The following is a 19,034-nucleotide window of genomic DNA, read 5'->3' as shown; positions in this document are numbered from 1 at the left end:
TAATGAGCCCTAAGAGACCAATCTATACCCCTGGTATCAATGGAAAGCTACAGCCAATGCACACACAATATATTTACATCATTCAAGCCTATGGAGTAGGTAGAAACTTATTTGTGGTCCCATGGAGGGGATTCCCGTTAGCCGGTCACTTGTACCAACATCCAAAGTGAATCATTGTGTTCAAGCCCTTGGGAGTAGCAGTGTCGAGATCAAAGATCCATTTTGCTTCCGATCGTAATAAGGCCAAAGCCCTATCACCCCCTCGTCTCAAGCGTGGAACATGATCGATAAGTATTTCTCTTAGCATAGATATTATGGCCTGGCGTATAGCAGATTTATTATTCGCCAGCTGTTCTCTGAAGGTAGTCACCGTTTTTCCTACATAATATAGGGAACACGGACAAATGATCACATAGACCACAAAATCAGATGTGCATGTGAGTCTGTGCTGGATCTTGAATTGTTTGTTAGTGTGTGGATGGTGAAAATTATTACAGGTCACCATGTTGTTACGGGTGACACAATTGCCACACCTATAGCATCCCAGTTTTGCCTTTGGTAGCCAAGATTTACGTTCGTAGCAATGCACTGGATCATTCAAGACCAGTAGGTCTCGTAGGTTTTTGGACATCTTATAGACCATCCTAGGAGTAGGTAAATTATAAAAAGGTAGACTCATGTCTTTAGCCACAATTTTCAAATTTCCTTTTATGGTGGCTGCTACCATGTCCGAACTTGGAGTGTAGGTAGTCACAAAGTTCAGTATAGTATATAACTTTTTCTCAATTCTCCTCACTGTGAGGCTGTCCTGGGTCTGCTGCTCCACAACCAGTCGCTGTTGTTCAATGTGACGACCAGGGTTACCCAACCCTGCGCCAGTCACTTATTTGGCACAGAAAGGGTTATCAGACCCCTTCTACTGTCACTAATATATCACAATATAGCCACACCAGGCCAGCTTGTGATTTAGTTCAGTGGGTGCAAGGGTTAACAACACTCTAGTCTGTACTAGACTTTTAAAAAATGCCCAAAACTCCCCTTTAATGCCACCCACACTAAACTAACTATAATATCTAGCTCAAAAACTGCCACCACTTATGATTTATTAAAGGGAAAATCCTAAGGAAAAACCCAGACTTACACATTAACTCTCAGAATGCAATTTAGCAGAGAATAACCTAAATTATACAGTTCTAATATTCCAGTCTCTTTCAGTAACGTGGTTCAATTATTAGACAAAGGCCAACACTTAATAAATGAATTATTTATTATGCCAAAAATATTATGCACAATGCATTATTATTAAAAGTTGTTACACATACAATTACACACAGCAAACAGTTTTTAAAATAAAAAAGGAGAAACACAGATTGAATACTTTACTAGTCTTTGGAATCTTTTACCATAGAGATGGCATGAAGCAATTGGGTCCTTACTCTGTGTTGTCACAGCCTACCTTGTAAGAATGACAATCTTATAGTTAAAAATATACATATAGATTCTTATACATATATATATAGACAGGCACTCTCTTAGTTTCATTGGGAGAATCAGTTTGATATCAAATATGACAGGGTTGTCATATTTCCCTTAATGTAATGTCATAACAGTTTTAAACACATATATACATTATACCCATGTCCCTTTATTGACCTTATCAGTTTCTGTGACTGAGGCCCTGTTTTGCATCATGCCGCTGCTGACGGTCTGAGCCATAAAGGTCCCCCCTGTGTGAGCATTTATGAGGCTTCTGGCACTTCAAAGAAAACACAAACAGACTGTTTTTCTTGAAAAACAAATCTTTTTTAGCTCACAGGCTAAACAGAATTAACCCCTTAGTAGCTAAATCCTGAGGTATTCGTGGGGGGCTATCCTCGTTGTAAAAACTTCTGGGCCATATCCTGCAATTGGAGATCTTTACGGGAATCCTTTGTGTTATTTCTGACAACCCTCAGGAGCTGTGAGGAACTGACACCATTCTTTTGTGTGTATTTATGAAAACTATCAAAATGTAAGATAGAATTCTTGTCTGTATCTTTATGATACAAAGTAGTTTGTAATTTATTGTTGCCCTCTCTCTTAGCTTTATATATCTCCAGGTCAAGCAAATGAATGTTTTTCTTGATGCCATTCAATCTTGAATTTGATTGTAGATTCTAAGTTATTGAGAGCATTAAACCATTCCATGAGAGATGTTGATGTGCCCCTCCAAATGAGGAACACATCATCAATGTAGCGGCGGTAGAATCTGATGGAGTTGTGCTGTGGATTAAAGACATTATGTTTTTCAAATTGTGCCATATACAAGTTGGCATAAGATGGTGCCATAATCGACCCCATGGCCGTGCCTAACAATTGAAGGAAAAATTAATTCTCAAAACGAAAAAAGTTTTTCTCCAAGCACAACTCCATCAGCTTCAACAGCAATTCTATCGGGGGACCAGTATAGTGCTCACAAGTGATCAGATGCTTCTTAATCATCTGTACCCCATGTTTATGATGAATGACCGTATATAGGCTCACTACGTTCCTAGTGACGAGTAAGTCGCTACTACAGTCAATCTCCAGTGTTTTTAAAACATTGAGCTCAAATGAGTCTCTTAAATATGTTGCAGTCGCTTGAACTACAGGCTGAATAAAAAAATCAATATATTTAGCCAAAGGCTGAAAGAGGGACCCTCTGTCAGAGACTATAGGTCTGCCAGGGGGATCTTCTAAGGATTTATGTATCTTCGGAAGCAGAATCGGACAAATGGGTTTGTCTACAGTCAAAAATGACCAGGTGTCATTGTCTATGATATTAGCTGTTTGTGCTAGATCTAGAAGCTCATCTACCTCTCTCTTAAAGCCTATAGTGGGATTTCCTGAAAGTTCATTGTATGTTACCTCATCGTATAATTGTCTATGGGCTTCTTTCATAGTCATAGTTGTCATAGTCAAGGATGACTATAGCACCATCATTATCCGCTGGCCTTATGGCAATGCTTGTGTCTTTTGAGAGTGCCTTAATGGCCATTCTTTCTTGTTTGGTGAGATTATCTCTGCCGGTACCAATTAAAGGGTGATGTTCAGATAGCATGGACACACAGACTTGATGAAAAGTCTTGATAGAATTATGTGTGTTGATCGGTTCAAAAGTGCTAGATCCCCTAAAGTGTTTATGGGTGTAATCACCTTTATCCTTAAAAAAAAATAATTTTTAGTTTGAGTTGTCGCTGAAATCTCCCAAAATCAATGTGTAGATTAAACAAACTGCTTTGGGAACGTGCCACAAAAGAAAGACATTTGTTAATGCTAAGTGGTTGTGTGCTTAGATTAAATACTATTGTTTTGGCCTTTTGCTTGTCACTTTTTTTTGTGCTCCCCCTTCCCCTCCTGATGTGTCAGCGTCGGGGGCCTGTGGTAAAGTGGGCTTCTGTGATGACCTAGTGTTGACTCCTACTTGTAAGTTTGTCTGTGCAGGAGGGGTAGTGTCACCCTCAGAGCGGTCTCCTCCACTACTGTCTACTGTGGTGAAGTTCACTCTTTTCTGCGACCATAGGGAGTGCTATTGTCTTTACCATAAAGCCATCTATATACCCTTTTTTCCCTATAGTCGTTTTCCACTGTTGCAAACTTTATATTTTTAAACGTCAAAAGGTCTTGTTTGTATTTAGTGACTTGAGTCTGTATTTTAGATACCCAGTCTGTACCGGTATCAGCCATAAGGATGTTAAGCAGTGTCTCTTTAACTGTGGCAATTTCTTGTTGGACTGTTAACTTAAGTCTAGATACTTCCTCTATGACAAGGAGCATCAGGTCATGTGAGCACTTACTGAGTATTCCACACCACCGTCTGCAAAATTCAATGTTGGTGCACCCTAAGGTAGAAATATTTTTTACCCTAAAGCCCCTGGAAATCAATTTTAGTTTATGGTATTTGGATAGGTAAACCGCATGAAGGTAAAAATCAATCTCTTTCTTTTCTAAATGTAACAATTTATGATGAATTTTTGTTGGTGTCTCACCTCGTGTCTCTCGCAGCTCCTGAATGTCGTCATCACACCCTCTCTCTCCCCTCCCTCTCTCTCTCTCTCTCTCCCCTCTCTCCTCTCTCTCTCTCTCTCTCTCTCCCCTCTCTCTCTCTCCCCTCTCTCTCTCCCCCCTCTCTCTCTCTCTTCCCCCTCTCTCTCTCTCTCTCTCCCCCCCTCTCTCTCTCCCCCCTCTCTCTTTCCCCCCCTCTCTCTCTCTCTCCCCCTCTCTCTTTCCCCCCTCCCCCACTCTCTCTCTCCCCCCTCTATCTCTCCCCCCTCCCCCACTCTCTCTCTCCCCCACTCTCTCTCTCCCCCACTCTCTCTCTCCCCCACTCTCTCTCTCCCCCTCTCTCTTTCTCTCCCCCCCTCTCTTTCTCTCCCCCCTCTCTTTCTCTACCCCCTCTCTTTCTCTACCCCCTCTCTCTCTACCCCCCCTCTCTCTCTACCCCCCCTCTCTCTCTCTCTCCCCTCTCTCTCTCCCCCCTCTCTCTCTCTTCCCCCTCTCTCTTTCCCCCCTCTCTCTTTCCCCCTTCTCTCTTTCCCCCCTCTCTCTTTCCCCCCTCTCTCTTTCCCCCCTCTCTCTTTCCCCCCTCTCTCTCTCCCCCCTCTCTCTTTCCCCCCTCTCTCTCTCCCCCCTCTCTCTCTCCCCCCTCTATCTCTCCCCCCTCCCCCTCTACCCCCCTCTCTCTCTCTCCCCCTCTCTCTCTCCCCTCTCCCCCCCCTCTTGCTCTTTCCCCTCTCTTATCCTATATTTAGCTCTTTCCCATCTCTTTTATTCTCTCCCCCTCTTTATATCTCTCCCCCTCACGCCCGACCAGCAGTGTTGCTCATGATAAGGTGCGTAACCTAGAATACACCTGACGCGTTTCTCGCATGCGCAAATGCGCTTCATCAGAGGTAAAGATCTCAGAGCAAAGCCAGCACCTATATGCAGGCCATCAACCAATCAGGGGGTAGGTAACACTTACAAATCATTATCTGTTAACATATCAAATACACCTGAACATGTTAATGGTCTGCATAAGGGCATAGTATCTTACACAGATATACTTATATACATATGTTGCTAGTATTCAAAAAACTCTATCGTTAGCAAAATAACAATATTAGCACATTACTAACATATATACATTCATATCTGCCTTTAAATAATCAATTCTAACTATGAAGACATTTTTCCAAAACTGAAAGATATATATAAAAAGTATATATAAAAAACATAATCAAATGCTTTGGGGCATCCAAGGGCTAACGATTTAAATAAATCCTAGGATAGACACATAAATAAATGAATGAGTCCTATAGATGTCCCACAATTAATATGCATAATAAACAATATGTGAATGAATAATAAAATAAAAAATAATAAATAAAAATCCTTATCAAAAAGAAAAATATAATAAATTAGAACAATAAAGATACTGAATAATATTGAAAGGAGAAAAAGTAAATAAAACAAAATCAAATGTTACATAAAAAAATGTGAAACTGGGAACAATCTTAGTCAAAGACATAAATCTAAGTCAGATCTAACTAATTCTCCTAATATATTAAATCCAAAAGGTAGTTGAACTATTCATTAAATAAATCTACATCCATTCTTTTATTCATGCCTTCTGGGGTTCTAGTATGTAACTTGACTCTTTCCTACGGAGACTCTTTTCTCTATCACCCCCTCTTGGATGTTTTTTTAATAATGTCAATACCAACACATGAAAAATACTTTAATCCAAAACCATGTAGTCTGAAACGTTTTGCTACAGTGTTTTGGGTTCTTTATCCTCAAGGGATGTTCACGTACTCTGTCCTTAAAGGGCCGAGTCGTGATCCCTACATATTGTTTGGAGCAGTGGAGGCAATTTACCAAATAAATAAAAAAAAATTGAGTTACAGTCAATTCTATCCCTAATGTGAAACACTTGTTTTGTAACACTCGAGGAGAACGTATCAGTGACTGTAATACAAGTGCAGGCCTTGCATGGAACATGGCCACATTTAAAACAGCCGATTCTATGGCTAAGCCAATTAGTATTGGCAATATCAGTAATTGGTTTCCCAGCTACATTTTTCTTGGTTATATCTGCAATAGTAGGAGCTCTTCTAGCTACACGTTTTACCCCATTTGTTAATACTTCTATTAGGGAATCATCTCCCTTCAGTATGGTAAAATTTTTCTTTACAATATTACATATTTGTTCATATTGCCTACTATATTCTGTAATGAATAGTATATTCTGTTCCAGAGAATCTTTTTGTCCACTAGTAAATGATTTTAACTTGTTTTTACGTGGTGTACACAACTCCTTTCTATCAATTGAGGCAATCTGTGTCTCTAGTTTTTTGAGAGATGCTTTATGGTATCCCCTATCGACTAGTCTAGAGGTCAACTCTTGGGCTTGCACATAGTATTGAGTTATTTCAGAACAATGTCTACGTAATCGTAGATATTGTGCTTTAGGTATACCTCTCTTGAGGTGGGGACATGACAGGAATCCGCTTGCAAGATTGTATTGCGTGCCAATGGCTTGCGAAAAGTGGAAGTAATAATTCTGTCTTGTCTAGTTTCAATCAGTAGATATATATATAGAATGTGAGTGTGTGTGTATGTATGTGTGTATATATATATATATATATATCCAATATAATAAAAGGCCAAGTGTGTTTGTCCGAAGCTGTCATGCGCAGTATAGACTGCGCGCGAGGACAAACACACCTGGCCTTAATCCAACTGACCGGCTGGCGTGGGCATGGCCGAACGGGCTCGATGTGGGCGGGGCTGGGCGTGACGCGGGAGTGGCGTGGGCTGGGCCCGATGTGGCCGACTGGCCGTGAGAGACAGAGAGCTCTAAAGAGGGGGTATAGAGAGAGCAGAAGAGGGAGGATAAAGAGAGAGAGAGCAAAAGAGGGGGCATAGAGAGAGCAAAAGAGAGGGGGGAGAGAGAGCAAAAGAGAGGGGGAAAGAGAGGAAGAGAGACAGCAAAAGAGAAAGGGGAGAGAGCAGAAGAGGAGGAAGAGAGACGGCAAAAGATAGAGGGGTGAGAGAGAGGAGAAGAGGGGGAGAGAGGGAGAGAAAAAGTGAAGGTGGAGAGAGCGAGAGCAAAAGAGAGGGGTGAGAGAGAGAGCAAAACAGAGGGGAGAGATAGAGCAAAAGAGATGGAGAGATACAACAAAAGAGAGAGGGGGGAGAGAGTGCAAAAGAAAGGGGAGAGAGTAAAAGAGAGGGTAGAGAGTGCAAAACAGAGGGGGAGATAGAGAGCACAAAAGAGAGGGGGAAAGAGAGGAAGAGAGACAGCAAAAGATAAAGGGGAGAGAGCAGAAGAGGAGGAAGAGAGACAGCAAAAGATAGAGGGGAGAGAGAGAGGAGAAGAGGGGGAGAGAGAGAGAGCAAAAGTGAAGGTGGAGAGAGAGAGAGAGCAAAAGTGAAGGTGGAGAGAGAGAGATAGCAAAAGAGAGGGGTGAGAGTAAAAGAGAGGGTAGAGAGTGCAAAACAGAGGGGGAGATAGAGAGCTCAAAAGAGAGGGGGAGAGAGTGCAAAAGAGAGGGGGAGAGAGCGAAAAAGATAGGGGGAGAGATGTCAAAAGAAAGGGAGAGAGAGAGCAAAACAGAGGGAGAGAGAGAGAAAGAGAGGAGAGAAAGCAAAAGAGAGTGTAAAGAGAGAGAGCAAAAGAGAGGGGGGGGGGAGAGAGAGAGAGAGCAAAAGAGAGGGGGGGATAGAAATGGCAAAATAGGGGGGATAGAGAGAGCAAAAGATAGGGGAGAGAGTAAAAGAGGGAGGGGAGAGAGGCCAAACTCGAACACTCTTGTGCTGTGCACAGCACACTATGTATAATAGCACAAAAACACAAACTCGCATATTGATAGTCACACTCACTCACTCTCACACAGTCTCTTTTACACACACTCACTCTCACTCTCTCCATTGCTCACACACTTACTGTTTCACATACAGACTCCATCTCTCTCACACAATCACACACACACACAGAAAGACACTGACCAACACAAAAAGACACACACTTCCTCACAAAGCGCAATAAAGAAATATCTGTAGGCATGTGCAGTATGTTACAAATGCACAATGTCACCTTTTTTGTCTGTGACTGTTTCCCACCAAACTTGGAGATTAGCATGTCCAGGTCTGGCTCAACTTCAAACGCAGATACAGGTCTGTAGTGTTTATATGTGTATACTGGGGTGTAGAGATATATGTTAATACCATAGGGGATCTCTGTAGTGTTTATATGTGTATACTGAATGAGGGGCCATATGTTAATCCCATAGGGGATGTCTGTAGTGTTTATATGTGTATACTGAATGAGGGGCCATATGTTAATCCCATAGGGGATGTCTGTAGTGTTTATGCATGTATACTGGGGTGTAGAGCCATATGTTAATACCATTGGGGATGTCTGTAGTGTTTATGCGTGTATACTGGGGTGAGGGGGCCATATGTTAATCCCATAGGGGATGTCTGTAGTGTTTATGCGTGTATACTGGGGTGAGGGGGCCATATGTTAATCCCATAGGGGATGTCTGTAGTGTTTGTGTGTATACTGGGTGAGGGGTCATATGTTAATCCCATAGGGGATGTCTGTAGTGTTTGTGTGTATACTGGGTGAGGGGTCATATGTTAATCCTATAGAGGAAGTCTGTAGTGTTTATGCATGTATACTGCATGAGGAGCCATATGTTAAACCTATAGGGGATGTCTGTAGTGTCTGTGCTTGTATACTGGGTGAGGGTCCATATGTTAATCCCATAGGGGATGTCTGTAGTGTTTGTGTGTGTATACTGTGTGAGAGGCCATATGTTAATCACATTGGTCGATGTCTGTAGTTTTTATGCATGTATACTGGATGAGGGGCCATATGTTAATTCCATAGGGGATGCATGTAGTGTTTACACTGGGTGAGTGGCCATATGTTAATCCTATAGGCGATGTCTGTAGTGTTTATGCATGCATAATGGGTGGGGGCCATATGTTAATCTCATAGGGGATGTCTGTAGTTTTTATACTGGGTGAGGGGCCATATGTTAATCCTATAGAGAATGTCTGTAGTGTTTATGCATATATATGTGGTGAGGGGCTATGTGATAATACTATAGGGATGTCTGTAGTATTTATGTGTGTATACAGGGTGAGGAACCATATCTTAATCCTATAGGGGAAATCTGTAGCGTTTATGCGTGTTTACTAAGTGAGATCTCATATGTTAATCCTATAGGGGATGTCTGTAGTGTTTATGCAGGTATACTTGGCGAGGGGCTATATGATAATCCTATAGGGGATGTCTGTAGTGTTTATGCAGGTATACTTGGCGAGGGGCTATATGATAATCCTATAGGGGATGTCTGTAGTGTTTATGTGTGTATACTGGGTGAAGGGCCATATGTTTATCCTATAGGGCGGTGAATTGCAACCTTTTTTTTTTGCAGTGGCACACTTTTTTACATTAAAAAAAATCCTGTGGCACACCACCATCCCAAAACTTTACAAAATCACACATTGTAGCCTAATACAGGATATATAATACAGTATATACAAATTAGTAGAAGGATACGGCACACACTTAATCTCACAGCCACCTGGTGCTCAGCCCAAAAGTACATACAGTAAGTAAGAACCGGATCCAACGGATGGTCTCCGTTGTGCAACAAGATCCAAGAACAGCCGGCACACAGGAATTTTAATCAGCAATCCGATTTAATAAGACAAAAAGAAACCAGATGTTTCGGCTCTACCGCAAGCCTTTTTCAATGGTATTCAGACCGGATAAAACACAACACAAACCCACACCTTAAATACAGGGAAATTAAATCAATATATATAATTAATGGTTTTTACAACCATTAATTATATATATTGATTTAATTTCCCTGTTTATAATATTTAGATACCTTGTTTCTGTAAATATATACCACTACTGTGGTCTTTTGGGCTTTCACTCATGGCCCTTGTTTTGTTAATCACATGAAAATTACGCCTATCGGCTGCGTGACTGAATCCGCCCCCTCCCACATTACCTTGGAGACCGGAGGTGTTTGTTTACACAGCGTCTCCTTGGATACCTGGGGCTCAGATGTTTCTATGCGACGCTGTTTGCGTGATGACGTCACGCCGCATCTGCTTAGAACCAGCTTTATTATGACGCCCAGGTTGATTCACTATGTGCGGGAAGGAGCGGCTCAGTTCTGCATGCGGATTGGTGCTCACATGGGAATGGGTGGGTATTTAAGGTGTGGGTTTGTGTTGTGTTTTATCCGGTCTGAATACCATTGAAAAAGGCTCGCGGTAGAGCCGAAACGTCTGGTTTCTTTTTGTCTTATTAAATTGGATTGCTGATTAAAATTCCTGCCGGCTGTTCTTGGATCTTAATACAGTATATATATATATATATATATATATATATATATATATATATATATATATATATACACACACACACACACTGTACTGTGCTGTCATGCCATGCCTCCTACAAACTATACATGACATATTGACATTCATTCACAAACAATCATGATTGTCTGTGAATGAATGTCAATGTCATGGTTGTAAATGATCCCTGATGAGCCTGTCACATACCTCCCAATATTTGAAAGAGGCACACCCCCGCACTGTTGTCAGTCTGCCGTGGCACACCTGAGGATCTCTCACGGCACACTGGTTGAAAAACACTGCTATAGGGGATGTCTGACGTGTTTATGTGTGTATACTGGGTGATGAACCATATGTTATTTCTATAGGAGATGTCTATAATGTTTATGCGTGTATACTGGTTGAGGTGCCATATGTTAATCTCATATTGGATGACTGTAGTGGTTTATTGTATACTGGGGAAAGGGGCCATGTGTTAATCCTATAGGAGATGTTTCTCAGCAGGATGATATTGTAGGGCTGCTCTGTCATGTAGGATGTCTATAGACTCTCAGCTGTTTAATCCTTTCTGGGATGCGTCTTCTTGTTTAGGCTCCATGTCAAAGCCGGGCGCTTCTCACACAGCGCTTACGTCAGAGGAACTGTCACGTGGTTTAGCTGTAGAGAAACTTGATATGATGAAGAAATGGGGAATAAACACCTATAAGGTAAGTTTGTGTTTTTCTGTGATGTTGCTCTCAGATTAATCTTGCCCTGTAGCCTCTTCTCTGTCCTTCTACCCCTCATCCTTGTCATCGTAGTGCTTGTCTGTCCTTTTTAGTATCCCCCCATTTATCCTCCTCAGTATCCCCCGATTGTCCTCCTCAGTATCTCCCCCCCCCCCCCCGATTGTCCTCGGTATCAATCTCCCCCAACTGTCCTCCTAATGAGATATCTCCAGCTTTCTCCTACATTGGTGTATCCGGTCCACAGCTTCATCCTTACTTGTGGGATATTCTCAATCCCTACAGGAAGTGGCAAAGAGAGCACACAGCAGAGCTGTCCATATAGCTCCCCTCAGGCTCCGCCCCCCCAGTCATTCTCTTTGCCGCTCTAACTAGTAGCATCTCCACGGGGGTGGTAAAGAGTATGTGGTGTTTAGTTGTAGTTTTTTATTCTTCTATCAAGAGTTTGTTATTTTAAAATAGTGCCGGCTTGTACTATTTACTCTGCAGCAGAAAGTGATGAAGATTTCTGCCGAGAGGAATATGATTTTAGTACCAGTAACCAAAATCCATGGCTGTTCCCACGCAGGACTGTTGAAACCAGAGAACTTCAGTTGGGGGGAACAGTTTGCAGGCTTAACTGCGAAAAAGGGTGTGTGTACAAGCGCTAAGGTAATCCCCAAGCTGTATCCAAACAGAGATCCTAACCAACCTCCAAAAAATAAGCACAAGTAGTAAGAAGTGAATACAGCACCAACAAGAGGCCAAGGGATAAATATACTCACAGAGAGATAAAAGAAGATTATTTAATGAACCATGTTAAAAAGCATCAGTAATAAAAGACTATATATAAAAAATGTAAAAAGCACATATAAATAAAATTACAAATACAGGAATATCTTACAGAAGCGGCTCAAAGGGCCAAAGCTTATAATTACAATAAAAACAGAGGTAATAACAGGTGATCAGTGTGAGTGGTACACCAGAATAAGAGTGTATACTAATAAAACAGAATTAGCCTAAGTACAACTGTAGCAAGTGCATCAAGCAAAAAACTAATAAACAATAATACAAACAATAGTGTTCAAAATTAGTGTTACAAAAATAGTGTTCCAAAAAATAGAAAAATGCACTGCAGTGCAAAAAAAGGGGGGTAGCAAAATAATTGTATAGATACAATCAACTTAATCCAGTGAGGTTAAGATATAATTAAATAAAATACACAATATGCAATAACATAAAAAATAAAATACACAATATGCAATAACATAAAAAATAAAATATAAAATATAATCCAAAAAAGTGTTCAAAAAGTTGATCAACAAATGTTAGTGAAGAACAAAAATAAGTCAATCAAAACTAAAAAATGGAAAAAATGGGTGATGAAAAGCAAGGTGAAAGTGAGGAAATTGATTCCTTCCAATGTTAGTTACTTTAACAGATCCAAATTCCTGAGTGTGGTTGCTGAAGTAGCTGATTGGATCCTAGCACCTGTCAGCTGCTCCTATGGTATCCTAAAAAGTGTCCCTGTGTTTTACACATCCTAAAAAGTGTCCCTGTGTTTTGGATCTGTTAAAGTAACTAACATTGGAAGGAAGCAGACGCAGAGGATAATTTATCTGTAGTGCCCTCACATCAATCTGTCTTGGCGGTGAGGGAGGGCCTGTCTGAGGGAGAAATTTCTGACACAGGAAACGTTTCTCAGCAGGCAGAGCCTGATACCATAGCATTTAAATTTAAGCTAGAACACCTCCGCGCTCTACTTAAGGAGGTCCTAGCTACTCTTGATGATTGTGACCCTTTGGTGGTCCCAGAAAAATTGTGTAAAATGGATAAATTCTTAGAGGTCCCAGTACACACTGATGCGTTTCTGATACCTAAGAGGGTGGCTGATATAGTGAATAAGGAGTGGGAGAAGCCAGGTGTACCTTTTGTTCCCCCTCCTATATTTAAGAAAATGTTCCCCATTGTTGACCCCAGAAGGGACGCGTGGCAGACCTGTCTTCTATACCAATAGAAGACAGTTGCGCTTTCAAAGATCCTATGCTTAAAAAATTAGGTTTACTTAAGAAAATTTTTGTTCAACAAGGTTTTCTTCTTCAACCAATTTCTTGCATTATTCCTGTAACCACTGCAGCTGCTTTTTGGTTTGAGGAATTAGAAAACTCGCTCGAGAAGGAGACTTCTTATGATGAAGTCATGGATAGAATTCACGCCCTGAAGTTGGCAAATTCTTTCATTACAGATGCCGCTTTTCAGTTAGCTAAATTAGCGGCGAAAAATTCTGGTTTCGCAATAGTGGGGCGTAGAGTGCTTTGGCTAAAATCGTGGTCGGCGGATGTGTCGTCCAAAACAAAATTGCTTAATATTCCTTTCAAGGGTAAGACCCTATTCGGGCCAGAGTTGAAAGAAATTATTTCAGATATCACTGGGGGAAAGGGCCATGCCCTTCCACAGGATAGACCTTTCAAAGCTAAAAATAATATGCAAAAAAAGGTTAAACCCTTTAGTGGTAGATAAAAGCAACTCTACAAAGTGTGGTTTCCCAATACCCACACAAAAAGTAATAAGTATACACAATTAGAGTGCGCTAAACAGCTCTACCTATATTCTAATAACACTATATTGGATATCAGAGAAATTATAACATAAATAATGTCATTTATCAAACACTATATATAGTAAAAACAAATACAATATATCTATACACTATTAGATTTTATTACACAAAAAACACTTATATATAAGGTGCACCTTATTTCATATATACTACAATCAAAATTAGTTTAAAATTCATATAAATTGATATTTTTAAAAACATATGAATTGATAAAAGCTATCACGATCCTAAGATATCTCTCCAATACTATTTAGTCAGTATTTTGTTTGTACTGGATTTGTTGCCAGAAATTTATTGCTGAGAAACTTATGTATCAAAAATGAATTGTCAGTAAAACATGTCCTTAGTTCCAATGTATCGTTTGGACTAATAAATAACTTTTCAGTGGAGACAACACCATAGGAGATAAACTTTTAAAGTTGTCAGTTCCTTATTGTGAGGTATCCCTTTTTTTTTTTTTTTTGATGATAGTTACTATTGTATTCAGGGTCAATTATTTGGTAGCGATATATCCTCTATTAGCATTTATATGAAAAAAGTTTTTTGGTCTTTTAAATCCAAATTGAAAGTTTTAACAACACTCACCGGAATTCGAAAGGCTTACGATAGTGTTACCTTTCCCCGGATCAGCTTTTTCCTTGCGGTGCTGTGTGGCGTTTCTGGGTCAGCCGTTACTTTTGCCTTGGCGTGTGTACCTTCACGTGACCTCTTAGCCGCACCAATAGCTTTACCAGGTTGCCGGTGTTAGTGATTTCAAAAAAAAAAAAAAAAAAAAACTTTCGTGCAGTTCTTTTCTCACAGTGCTACCAGGAGCACAAAATATTTGTTATTGAGGTGTCCGCTTGTTCTTACTGTAGAATTCCGTCTCCCACAGAAGATGCTGTCCACAGGAGTGAGCAAGAGAAAAGTTCCGTTACCGAAGCTGGCCAGCCCAACAGATCTTATCCAATATCATCTACGCGTTTCAGCAGGAGTGCCTTTGTCAAGATAAGCTGCATCCTGTCAGGGAGTCTTTTATGCCGGAATTCTTAAAGGGAAAGTTGTTTCACTCTCTTAAAGGGACCTCTCATTTCTTTAAGTTTCTCACTTTAGTTTATCCTCGGTGGTTATAATAAATACATCTTTCTTTCATGTAATTAACAAGAGTCCATGAGCTAGTGACGTATGGGATATACATTCCTACCAGGAGGGGCAAAGTTTCCCAAACCTTAAAATGCCTATAAATACACCCCTCACCACACCCACAAATCAGTTTTACAAACTTTGCCTCCAAGGGAGGTGGTGAAGTAAGTTTGTGCTAGATTCTACGTTGATATGCGCTCCGCAGCAAGTTGGAGCCCGGTTTTCCTCTCAGCGTGCAGTGAATGTCAGAGGGATGTGTGGAGAGTATTGCCTATTGAATGCAGTGATCTCCTTCTACGGGGTCTATTTCATAAGGTTCTCTGTTATCGGTCGTAGAGATTCATCTCTTACCTCCCTTTTCAGATCGACGATATACTCTTATATTTACCATTTCCTCTACTGATTCTCGTTTCAGTACTGGTTTGGCTTTCTACAAACATGTAGATGAGTGTCCTGGGGTAAGTAAGTCTTATTTTCTGTGACACTCTAAGCTATGGTTGGGCACTTTATTTATAAAGTTCTAAATATATGTATTCAAACATTTATTTGCCTTGACTCAGAATGTTCAACTTTCCTTATTTCCAGACAGTCAGTTTCATATTTGGGATTATGCTTTAAATTATCATATTTTTCTTACCTCAAAAATTTGACTTTTTTCCCTGTGGGCTGTTAGGCTCGCGGGGGCTGAAAATGCTTCATTTTATTGCGTCATTCTTGGCGCGGACTTTTTTGGCGCAAAAATTCTTTTCCGTTTCCGGCGTCATACGTGTCGCCGGAAGTTGCGTCATTTTTGACGTTATTTTGCGCCAAAAATGTCGGCGTTCCGGATGTGGCGTCATTTTTGGCGCCAAAAGCATTTAGGCGCCAAATAATGTGGGCGTCTTATTTGGCGCCAAAAAATATGGGCGTCGCTTTTGTCTCCACATTATTTCAGTCTCATTTTTCATTTGCTTCTGGTTGCTAGAAGCTTGATGTTTGGCATTTTTTTCCCATTCCTGAAACTGTCTTATAAGGAATTTGATCTATTTTGCTTTATATGTTGTTTTTTCTCTTACATATTGCAAGATGTCTCACGTTGCATCTGAGCCAGAAGATACTACAGGAAAACCTCTGCCTGCTGGATCTACCAAAGCTAAGTGTATCTGCTGTAAACTTTTGGTAGCTATTCCTCCAGCTGTTGTTTGTAATAATTGTCATGACAAACTTGTTAAAGCAGATAATATTTCCTTTAGTGATGTACCATTGCCTGTTGCAGTTCCCTCAACATCTAAGGTGCAGAATGTTCCTGATAACATAAGAGATTTTGTTTCTGAATCCATAAAGAAGGCTTTGTCTGTTATTTCTCCTTCTAGTAAACGTAAAAAGTCTTTTAAATCTTCTCTCTCTACAGATGAATTTTTAAATGAACACCATCATTCTGATTCTTTGGACTCTTCTGGTTCAGAGGATTCTGTCTCAGAGATTGATGCTGATAAATCTTCATATTTATTTAAGATGGAATTTATTCGCTCTTTACTTAAAGAAGTACTAATTGCTTTAGAAATAGAGGATTCTAGTCCTCTTGATACTAATTCTATACGTTTGGATAAGGTTTTTAAAGCTCCTGCGGTTATTCCAGAAGTCTTTCCTGTTCCTAATGCTATTTCTGCAGTAATTGCTAAGGAATGGGATAAATTGGGTAATTCATTTACTCCTTCTAAACGTTTTAAGCAATTATATCCTGTTCCGCCTGACAGGTTAGAATTTTGGGACAAAATCCCTAAAGTTGATGGGGCTATTTCTACCCTTGCTAAACGTACTACCATTTCTACGTCAGATGGTACCTCGTTTAAGGATCCTTTAGATAGAAAAATTGATTCTTTTCTAAGGAAAGCTTATCTATGTTCAGGTAATCTTCTTAGACCTGCTATATCATTGGCTGATGTTGCTGCAGCTTCAACTTTTTGGTTGGAAACTCTAGCTCAACAAGTAACAAATCGTGATTCTCATGATATTATTATTCTTCTCCAGCATGCTAATAATTTCATCTGTGATGCCATTTTTGATATTATTAGAGTTGATGTTAGATTTATGTCTCTGGCTATCTTAGCCAGAAGAGCTTTATGGCTTAAGACTTGGAATGCTGATATGGCTTCTAAATCAACTCTACTTTCCATTTCTTTCCAGGGAAACAAATTATTTGGTTCTCAGTTGGATTCTATTATTTCAACTGTTACTGGTGGGAAAGGAACTTTTTTACCACAGGATAAAAAGTCTAAAGGTAAAAACAGGGCTAACAATCGTTTTCGTTCCTTTCGTTTCAACAAAGAACAAAAGCCTGATCCTTCGTCCTCAGGAGCAGTTTCAGTTTGGAAACCATCTCCAGTCTGGAATAAATCCAAGCCTGCCAGAAAGGCAAAGCCTGCTTCTAAGTTCACATGAAGGTACGGCCCTCATTCCAGTTCAGCTGGTAGGGGGCAGGTTACGTTTTTTCAAAGAAATTTGGATCAATTCTGTTCACAATCTTTGGATTCAGAACATTGTTTCAGAAGGGTACAGAATTGGTTTCAAGATGAGACCTCCTGCAAAGAGATTTTTTCTTTCCCATGTCCCAGTAAATCCAGTGAAAGCTCAAGCATTTCTGAATTGTGTTTCAGATCTAGAGTTGGCTGGAGTAATTATGCCAGTTCCAGTTCCGGAACAGGGGATGGGGTTTTATTCAAATCTCTTCATTGTACCAAAGAAGGAGAATTCCTTCAGACCAGTTCTGGATCTAAAATTATTGAATCGTTATGTAAGGATACCGACGTTCAAGATGGTAACTGTAAGGACTATATTGCCTTTTGTTCAGCAAGGGAATTATATGTCCACAATAGATTTACAGGATGCATATCTGCATATTCCGATTCATCCAGATCATTATCAGTTCCTGAGATTCTCTTTTCTAGACAAGCATTACCAATTTGTGGCTCTACCGTTTGGCCTTGCTACAGCTCCAAGAATTTTCACAAAGATTCTCGGTGCCCTTCTGTCTGTAATCAGAGAACAGGGTATTGTGGTATTTCCTTATTTGGACGATATCTTGGTACTTGCTCCGTCTTTACATTTAGCAGAGTCTCATACGAATCGACTTGTGTTGTTTCTTCAAGATCATGGTTGGAGGATCAATTTACCAAAAAGTTCTTTGATTCCTCAAACAAGGGTAACCTTTCTGGGTTTCCAGATAGATTCAGTGTCCATGACTTTGTCTTTAACAGACAAGAGACGTCTAAAATTGATTACAGCCTGTCGAAACCTTCAGTCTCAATCATTCCCTTCGGTAGCCTTATGCATGGAAATTCTAGGTCTTATGACTGCTGCATCGGACGCGATCCCCTTTGCTCGTTTTCACATGCGACCTCTTCAGCTCTGTATGCTGAACCAATGGTGCAGGGATTACACGAAGATATATCAATTAATATCTTTAAAACCGATTGTTCGGCACTCTCTAACATGGTGGACAGATCACCATCGTTTAATTCAGGGGGCTTCTTTTGTTCTTCCGACCTGGACTGTAATTTCAACAGATGCAAGTCTCACAGGTTGGGGAGCTGTGTGGGGATCTCTGACGGCACAAGGAGTTTGGGAATCTCAGGAGGTGAGATTACCGATCAATATCTTGGAACTCCGTGCAGTTTTCAGAGCTCTTCAGTTTTGGCCTCTTCTGAAGAGAGAATCGTTCATTTGTTTTCAGACAGACAATGTCACAACTGTGGCATACATCAATCATCAAGGAGGGACTCACAGTCCTCTGGCTATGAAAGAAGTATCTCGGATTTTGGTTTGGGCGGAATCCAGCTCCTGTCTAATCTCTGCGGTTCATATCCCAGGTGTAGACAATTGGGAAGCGGATTATCTCAGTCGCCAAACGTTGCATCCGCGCGAATGGTCTCTTCACCCAGAGGTATTTCTTCAGATTGTTCAATTGTGGGGGCTCCCAGAGATAGATCTGATGGCCTCTCATCTAAACAAGAAACTTCCCAGGTATCTGTCCAGATCCCGGGATCCTCAGGCGGAGGCAGTGGATGCATTATCACTTCCTTGGAAGTATCATCCTGCCTATATCTTTCCGCCTCTAGTTCTTCTTCCAAGAGTAATCTCCAAGATTCTGAGGGAATGCTCGTTTGTTCTGCTAATAGCTCCGGCATGGCCTCACAGGTTTTGGTATGCGGATCTTG

General features: G+C 40.6%; 1 protein-coding gene across 1 annotated transcript in view; it reads left to right on the top strand.

The window, feature by feature from the left end:
- The window catches only part of ARFIP2 (ADP ribosylation factor interacting protein 2), a 460,071-nt gene that overhangs the window by 141,150 nt on the left and 299,887 nt on the right, over positions 1–19,034 (top strand). The window contains exon 4 of the mRNA XM_053705691.1: positions 10,984–11,099. Coding sequence (XP_053561666.1) covers positions 10,984–11,099 — 116 coding nt within the window. The remainder of the gene's footprint in view (positions 1–10,983; positions 11,100–19,034) is intronic.

This window comes from Bombina bombina, chromosome 3 (genome assembly GCF_027579735.1).
Source record: "Bombina bombina isolate aBomBom1 chromosome 3, aBomBom1.pri, whole genome shotgun sequence".
NCBI lineage: Eukaryota > Metazoa > Chordata > Amphibia > Anura > Bombinatoridae > Bombina > Bombina bombina.
The sequence above is the reverse complement of the archived record's forward strand: the minus strand, read 5'-3'. Positions and strand labels throughout refer to the sequence as shown.